General features: G+C 62.4%; 1 protein-coding gene and 1 long non-coding RNA gene across 2 annotated transcripts; both read right to left on the minus strand.

Annotated features, from left to right (window-relative positions):
- Window positions 1-243: 243 nt before the first annotated feature.
- On the minus strand, window positions 244-3144 carry LOC309682284. The gene is made up of 3 exons (XR_014270102.1): window positions 2911-3144; window positions 2385-2475; window positions 244-431 (listed from the first exon to the last, which is right to left on the minus strand). It is a non-coding gene; the product is annotated as an uncharacterized lncRNA (long non-coding RNA).
- Window positions 3145-3451: 307 nt separating this feature from the next.
- Window positions 3452-5653, minus strand: GTSF1 (gametocyte specific factor 1). The gene is made up of 5 exons (XM_082496357.1): window positions 5508-5653; window positions 4307-4433; window positions 4134-4220; window positions 3974-4046; window positions 3452-3861 (listed from the first exon to the last, which is right to left on the minus strand). Exons 1-5 carry the CDS (start codon window positions 5598-5600, stop codon window positions 3786-3788), a joined length of 456 nt encoding a protein of 151 aa, XP_082352483.1. The 5' UTR covers window positions 5601-5653; the 3' UTR covers window positions 3452-3785.
- Window positions 5654-8229: the final 2576 nt, after the last annotated feature.

Below are 8229 nucleotides of genomic sequence, written 5' to 3' on the forward strand. Positions count from 1 at the left end.
CCCCCCCCCATTTTTGGCCAGCTGCCCCCCTCCCCGGCGGCCCAGCCAGCTTGGGGACATCCCGCCGACGTCACCGGGGGACACCCCCACGTCACCGTGCTCCCACCCCCTTTTTTTTTTTTTTTTAATTTTGGACCCTTTTCAGCGCCCCGATATGGGGTGACACACCCCGTAACGCAGCTGCGATGAACCCGGAATGAAGCGCGGGGCGTTTTGGGGCCAGAAATGGTAGTTTTAGTGCAAGCGGGGGGGGGGGAAGGGAGGGGGGTGGGGGGCGGATGCTGGCCAGCCCTCCTCACCCGGCCTCGACGGTTCTGGGTATTTGTTGGTTTTTCTGCTTAAATTTCCTGCCGTCCCCCGAGTCCCGTTCGCCCCACGGAGGAGCCCGGGCAGGATCCGTCCCCTCGGTGGGAAGGAGAGAACTCCCCGAGCTGCGGAGATAAAAAGCAAAAAGGTGTAAAAAAAACACCAAAAAAACCCAAACCTATCAAAATGCCCCCAAAAAAAGGACTTCACGGGGAGCGATTCCTACCCTCCCCGGGGCTGGGGGGCTGCTGGGGTGCAGGGGGGGGGGACACGGGGCTTCTCCAAACCCCCCCCCTTGGTCACGGTGACTTTAAAGTTTGGGGTTTCGGCGCAGCCATTCGCCTGCGAGGGACAGATCCTCGCCAGTTCCTGCCCTTTTCCTTTTCCTGCCGCTTTCACACACAATTTGATGGTAAATGGGGTGTTTTTTTTGTGTCCCGTGTCCCCCCCCCCAGATGAAACCAGCCCAAAAGCAACGCTGGACGCTGAATCATAGCGGGTTAAGATGAGGGGAATTTTGTCCTGGGAGAATTGCGGAGGGGAACCGGCGCGGCCGCGACTCCGCGGCTCCGCGTTGGTCACTCCCGGGGGGGGGTGCGACCCCACACAGGGCAGGGGGGGGTGTCTGCGGGTGTCCCCCGGGCTGCGCGAGGGTTGGGGGTACACGGGGTGTTTCATCGCTGCATGGAAGAGGACAAGGAGAAGCGGTTGAAGCACGTGCGGCGAGGCCGAAAAAGCATAAATTCTCCCCAAAACTGGAGCGTGAAGCCACGGGACACGGCGGGACGCTCCGGGAAGGGGGGAGCAAACCACGAGCCACCGTCCGTGCCACGGCAGGGCTGAACGCCGCAGGGGACGATGAAGGTGACATTATCTGCATCGCCACCAAATAAAAAAGCCCCATTCTCCCTCTCGGAGGGGAAAAAACCGAGGGGTCCCCCGGAGGAGCAGCGCGAGGGTTCGGCGACTCTCTCTCATCGAGCGAAAATACCAACAAAATAGGTGGAAAAAAAAGCGGGGGGGGGTGGTGGTGGTGGAAACGCCTGTCGTTTCCCATCCGGAAAAGAAACCAGTCCTCCAAGCTACCCGGCTGGATCCACCCTGCGAGGAAAAACTGCCGGCAAGTGTTGCAAGGCCGTTATTGGCACGGTTCGAAGCACACATGAAACTGCTCTGGAAACCACAGGGGAGAGATGTCAGGCAAAAGCCGAAGCAGTCAGAGGCTTTAAAACAAGCAAGGCAACAAAGCCGGAGAAATTCCTCCTTTAACCCTTACGGAACAGGGGAGGGAGCGGGATGGGTTTTCCACCTGCGGACGGGAGAGTGGGGAAATAGTTCGGCTCTCCGGCGAGGTGAAACGGGTATCGCTTGAGGAAAGCATCGACTCGGCGCTGCGGGATGGGATTTGCAGCCGGGGAGGATGTGCGGGGGAAAAAAGCGTTTCACCCAGATAACGTGCATCCGCCCGGGTTTGATTCCGCGCTGAGCTATGGGGGGATAACCCCCCCCTAAACTCAATAAATGGGTTTAAAACACGGTCGGGGCTGGGGAGGGGGAGGAAAGCAGCCTCAGGCGAAGGTTAGTGTTTGGCCTGAGGAAGGAGCAGCCGCCACACGACGGTTCGTGTTTGGCCTCCGGATTGGAGCCGGAGGGAGGAAAAGCGTCTCCCAGATGGGCCGAGCCCAGGATGCGCGGCTCCTGCCAGATGTACGTTACCGGGAGTTATTAGTTGCATAAAAAAACGGCCCCCCCCCCCCCCTCCGCTGTGCAGCTGCATTTCTGGCACCGGCGCGGGAGGAATTAATTGCAACACCAGATCACTCCTCCTCTGCCCAGCCAGGAGGGACCGACGCAACCCCGCCTGCGCGCTCCCCCCGCCGCCGCCGGACGGGGAAAAGATATATATCTGACCTTCCCGTGAACCGCTGGAAAAAAATGAAGAACCAAAAAAGGAGGTTTTCCCCCCCCCCACCCCCTCAAACTCAGCCCCGCAGGGGTCTGCCTTTGGGTGTCGGAGGAGGTTGGGGAACAGAGAGCCCGGCCGGCGATGACACAGACGTTCCCATTTCCACACGTACCGCCCCAAAGCCGTCATCTCCTCCGAGCTCTCCTCACCTCCCAGCGCAGGGAGGGGGGCTCCCCGGGGTCCCCGCATCTGGAGACGTCCCGCTGGAAGGAGAAGGGGAGAAGGAATTAAGGAGGGGGCAGCGAGAGGATAGGGGGATCCCCCCCTCCCTGTTCCTGGCGTGACGCCGGGGTTGAGCGCAGGCTGGGTGTGACGGGTGTGTGTCACCACCAGGCTGGCAGGGAGAGGGGGGACGATGGGACAGTGTGACACATTTTTTGGAGGGATGCACAGGGTGGGTGGGGGGGTTAACGAGGCTTTTCCCCCGCCCTCCCAGGGTGGGGAACCCACGGCCCGGTGCCCTGGGACACAGCCTTGAGCACGAGGCACCCGCGTTGCGCAAGAGGTACTAAAATAGACCTTTCTGAGCCCAAAATCTGGGCAGTGCCCGTCTGGAAACGCCTGTTTTGATGCAGAGGGAGGGGGGGAGGGGGGCAGCCCCCCAGGGACTGGGACTCAGGAGGGGGGTTTGGGGTCACCTTGAGGCAGTTTGGTCACACCGGGTGGTCACGATCGTCCTCTTCATTGTTGTCCCTGCCACAGTCTGAGTTTAGGGGTGGTTGGGGGACAGGGACAGGGCACAGGCAGGGCAAGGGGTTTATGGGGACACGCTGCGGGGTGACAGGGACACACTAGGGTGGTACAATGACATAGGTGAGCCCAGGGGTGATGGAGACACACTGGGGGGTATGGGGACAGACAGGGGGGGTAAGGGGACACGCTGGGGGGATGACAGGGACATGGACTGGCCTGGGGCATTATGGGGATACACTGGGGGGGGGTATAGGGACACACTGGGGGTGTGCGATGGGGATATGGGCTGGCCCAGGGGGTTACGAGGACACACGGGAGAGGTTATGGGGACACAGACAGGCCAAGGGGGATTGACAGACCACTGTGCATTGGAGCTGTTGCCCCCTGTCCCTCCGGTGGTGTTAGAGCCCCCTCAGAGCGGGGGACAACAGGCCCTGCCCCCGACTCGACAGTGCCACAAGGGGCAGGGCGAGCGCAGAGCAGGCTGGGAGCGCAGCGTGGGGGGAGCGGGACAGGCCGTGCCCCACACCGGGGGGTACCCACCCCACAGGGTCCCTTCCATCCTCCCGGGATGACGAGACACCAGGCACACTCACAGGGACGTGACATGCATTTAAAATTTGTAACGTGCATTTAAAATTCGTATCGTGCGTTTAATGTTTGTAATGTCCATTTAAAATTTATAATGTGCATTTAAAACCTGTGGGTACAAACGCCCCTGCTTCGCAGCAGGAGCCCAGATGCTGCTTCCCTGGTTCTGGGGGAGAAATGAGCTCTGCCCTGGTCCTTCCGCCACTGTCCATGGGCCCTCCTGTGCCTGTCACTCCGCACCCGCCGCAGGGTGTCCTGCAGCTCTCCCGCCTCTGCTCAGGTTCATGGGTGCTGATGGGGCAGAGCTGGGGGGGGCAAGAGAGGACCAGGGATGTCAGTGTGGGCAGCACCTTGGGGGACACACCCCCGAATGTGAGCACTCAGGGAGGTGACATCTGCGGTGCTGTGGTCTCCTACCTGTCACACAGAAGTGGGTTGTTGGGCTTGATGTTGAGGATGAATGGCGGAGCGTCCTCCAGGTTCTCCAGCTCTGTAAAGGGTGAGGAGATGGGGGTATGCCCAGCTTTGGGGTGACACAGTGGTGGGGAGCACTGCTCGGCACCTCAGGGACACTCACCAGCCTCCCAGTCCTCTTGGCATGGAGGGGGCTGCCAGGTCGTGGGGACCTCTGTCTGCTTCATCCCGTCACCGAGGCGACCCATCTCTGCGGGGACAGAGGGGACAGTTGTAAGGCAGGGGGACACAGCTGAACACAGCTGCCAGGGCGGTGAGGGGGGTCCCATGCTGTACCGTTGGGGAGATCGAGCTGGAACTTGTTGGGGCAGGAGGCGATGTGGCTCTGCAGCTCGGCCCGGAGCACCCTGTGCGTGGCGTTGAAGGGGCAGGTAGCCAGAGTGCGGGCCACCTGCGGGTTGTTCTGGGGGGGGATGTGTGTCAGGGGGGAGGAGAGTAAGGAGAGGCAAGAGGTGCTGGGTTGGGGGGGACTCTCTGCCTTAGAGCTGACTGACCCAGCCCCCCAGCAGGCCCTAACCCCAGCCCCCAGCAGGCCTCAGTCTGGCCCCCAGCAGGCCGCAGGCCCCCATAGGTCCCAGCCCCCAGCAGGCCCCAGCCCCGGCCCCCAGCAGGTCCCAATACCCAGCACGTCCCGGCTCCGACCCTCAGCAGGCCTCCAGTGCCCCATAGGCCCTGACCTCCAGCATGCCCCAGCCCTGGCCCCCAGCAGGCCCCGACCCTCCATAGGCCCCCAGCAGGCCCCAGCCCCACATAGGCCCTAGCCCCCCATAGGCACCCAGTATACCCTGGCCCCACTTAGGCGCTGGCCTCCTGCGGACCATAGGTCCCCATAGGGCCCAGCCCCCAGCAGGCCTCGGCCCCTCGTAGGTCCCCACCCAGGCCCCCAGCAGGCCCCGATCCCCAGCAGGCCCCAGCCCCGGCCCCCAGCAGGCCCCAGCGCCCAGCAGGCCGCAGGCCCCCACAGGGCCCAGCCCCCAGCAGGCCTCGGCCCCTCGTAGGCCCCAGCCCCGGCCCATAGCAGGCCACAGGTACCCATAGGGCCCAGCCCCCAGCAGGCCTCGGCCCCTCGTAGGTCCCCACCCAGGCCCCCAGCAAGCCCCGATCCCCAGTAGGCCCCAACCCCGGCCCCCAGCAGGCCCCAGCGCCCAGCAGGCCGCAGGCCCCCACAGGGCCCAGCCCCCAGCAGGCCTCGGCCCCTCGTAGGCCCCAGCCCCGGCCCATAGCAGGCCACAGGTACCCATAGGGCCCAGCCCCCAGCAGGCCTCGGCCCCTCGTAGGTCCCCACCCAGGCCCCCAGCAAGCCCCGATCCCCAGTAGGCCCCAACCCCGGCCCCCAGCAGGCCCCAGCGCCCAGCAGGCCGCAGGCCCCCACAGGGCCCAGCCCCCAGCAGGCCTCGGCCCCTCGTAGGCCCCAGCCCCGGCCCATAGCAGGCCCCAGCCCCACATACGTCCCGGCCCCCCGCAGGCCCCCGCTCACCCGCTGGCACTTGACGAGGTGGTATGGCAGCCGGGACACCCGGATGAGGTGGCTCCTGTCGTAGGGACACTGGACCAGCTTCTCCTGCTCCATGGCGAGCCCGAGACCCGGGCCCAGCCGCTCGGCGCAACCGGCTCCCAACGGGCCTCGCGCGCGCGCCGCTGTCGCCACGGCAACGGGGCCCGGCTTCCGGCGCGGCCTGCGGGGGAACTGCCGCCGCGCGCCGCTGTCGCCATGGCAACGGGGCCGGACGGCCGCCGCGGGGCGCCCGCAGCGCGGCTGGGTAGGCCCGGGCGGTGCTATAGAAGCCCAGACAGTGTTATATGGGCCCCAGGAGGTCCTATAGGAGCCCAAGCAGTGTTCTATGGTCCCTGGGCAGTGCTATAGGAGCGCAGGCGGTGCTATATGGGCCCAGGCGATGTTCTATGGGCCCTGGTCGGTTTTATATGGGCGCCAGGAGGTGCTATAGGAGCCTTGGTGATGTTCTATGGTCCCTGGGCAGTGCTATATGGTCTCAGGTGGTGCTATATGGGCCCAGGCGATGTTCTATGGGCCCTGGGCAGTGCTATAGGAGCCCAGACAGTGTTATATGGGCCCCAGGAGGTGCTATAGGAGCTCGGGCAGTGTTCTATGGTCCCTGGGCAGTGCTATAGGAGGGCAGGCGGTGCTATATGGGCCCAGGCGATGTTCTATGGGCCCTGGTCGGTTTTATATGGGCGCCAGGAGGTGCTATAGGCGTCTTGGTGATGTTCTATGGTCCCTGGGCAGTGCTATATGGTCTCAGGCGGTGCTATATGGGCCCAGGCGATGTTCTATGGGCCCTGGGCAGTGCTATAGGAGCCCAGACAGTGTTATATGGGCGCCAGGAGGTGCTATAGGAGCCTTGGTGATGTTCTATGGGCCCTGGGCAGTGCTATATGGTCTCAGGCGGTGCTATATGGGCCCAGGCGATGTTCTATGGGCCCTGGGTGGTATTATATGGGCGCCAGGAGGTGCTATAGGAGCCTTGGTGATGTTCTATGGGCCCTGGGCAGTGCTATATGGTCTCAGGCGGTGCTATATGGGCCCAGGCGATGTTCTATGGGCCCTGGGTGGTATTATATGGGCGCCAGGAGGTGCTATAGGAGCCTTGGTGATGTTCTATGGGCCCTGGGCAGTGCTATATGGTCTCAGGCGGTGCTATATGGGCCCAGGCGATGTTCTATGGGCCCTGGGCAGTGCTATAGGAGCCCAGACAGTGTTATATGGGCCCCAGGAGGTGCTATAGGAGCCCAAGCAGTGTTCTATGGTCCCTGGGCAGTGCTATAGGAGTGCAGGCGGTGCTATATGGGCCCAGGCGATGTTCTATGGGCCCTGGGTGGTATTATATGGGCGCCAGGAGGTGCTATAGGAGCCTTGGTGATGTTCTATGGGCCCTGGGCAGTGCTATATGGTCTCAGGTGGTGCTATATGGGCCCAGGCGATGTTCTATGGGCCCTGGGCAGTGCTATAGGAGCCCAGACAGTGTTATATGGGGCCCAGGAGGTGCTATAGGAGCTCGGGCAGTGTTCTATGGTCCCTGGGCAGTGCTATAGGAGGGCAGGCGGTGCTATATGGGCCCAGGCGATGTTCTATGGGCCCTGGTCGGTTTTATATGGGCGCCAGGAGGTGCTATAGGAGCCTTGGTGATGTTCTATGGGCCCTGGGCAGTGCTATATGGTCTCAGGCGGTGCTATATGGGCCCAGGCGATGTTCTATGGGCCCTGGTCGGTTTTATATGGGCGCCAGGAGGTGCTATAGGAGCCTTGGTGATGTTCTACGGTCCCTGGGCAGTGCTATATGGTCTCAGGCGGTGCTATATGGGCCCAGGCGATGTTCTATGGGCCCTGGGCAGTGCTATAGGAGCCCAGACAGTGTTATATGGGCCCCAGGAGGTGCTATAGGAGCTCGGGCAGTGTTCTATGGTCCCTGGGCAGTGCTATAGGAGCGCAGGCGGTGCTATATGGGCCCAGGCGATGTTCTATGGGCCCTGGTCGGTTTTGTATGGGCGCCAGGAGGTGCTATAGGAGCCTTGGTGATGTTCTATGGGCCCTGGGCAGTGCTATATGGTCTCAGGCGGTGCTATATGGGCCCAGGCGATGTTCTATGGGCCCTGGTCGGTTTTATATGGGCGCCAGGAGGTGCTATAGGAGCCTTGGTGATGTTCTATGGGCCCTGGGCAGTGCTATAGGAGTGCAGGCGGTGCTATATGGTCCCAGGCGATGTTCTGTGGTCCCGGGGCGGTTTTATATGGGCGCCAGGAGGTGCTATAGGAGCCTTGGTGATGTTCTATGGTCCCTGGGCAGTGCTATATGGTCTCAGGCGGTGCTATATGGGCCCAGGCGATGTTCTATGGGCCCTGGGCAGTGCTATAGGAGCCCGGACAGTGTTATATGGGCCCCAGGAGGTGCTATAGGAGCCCAAGCAGTGTTCTATGGTCCCTGGGCAGTGCTATAGGAGGGCAGGCGGTGCTATATGGGCCCAGGCGATGTTCTATGGGCCCTGGTCGGTTTTATATGGGCGCCAGGAGGTGCTATAGGAGCCTTGGTGATGTTCTACGGTCCCTGGGCAGTGCTATATGGTCTCAGGCAGTGCTATATGGGCCCAGGCGATGTTCTATGGGCCCTGGGCAGTGCTATAGGAGCCCAGACAGTGTTATATGGGCCCCAGGAGGTGCTATAGGAGTCTTGGTGATGTTCTATGG

The sequence above is a fragment of the Vanellus vanellus genome (genome assembly GCF_965231255.1).
Source record: "Vanellus vanellus genome assembly, chromosome: 28".
Classification (NCBI taxonomy): domain Eukaryota; kingdom Metazoa; phylum Chordata; class Aves; order Charadriiformes; family Charadriidae; genus Vanellus; species Vanellus vanellus.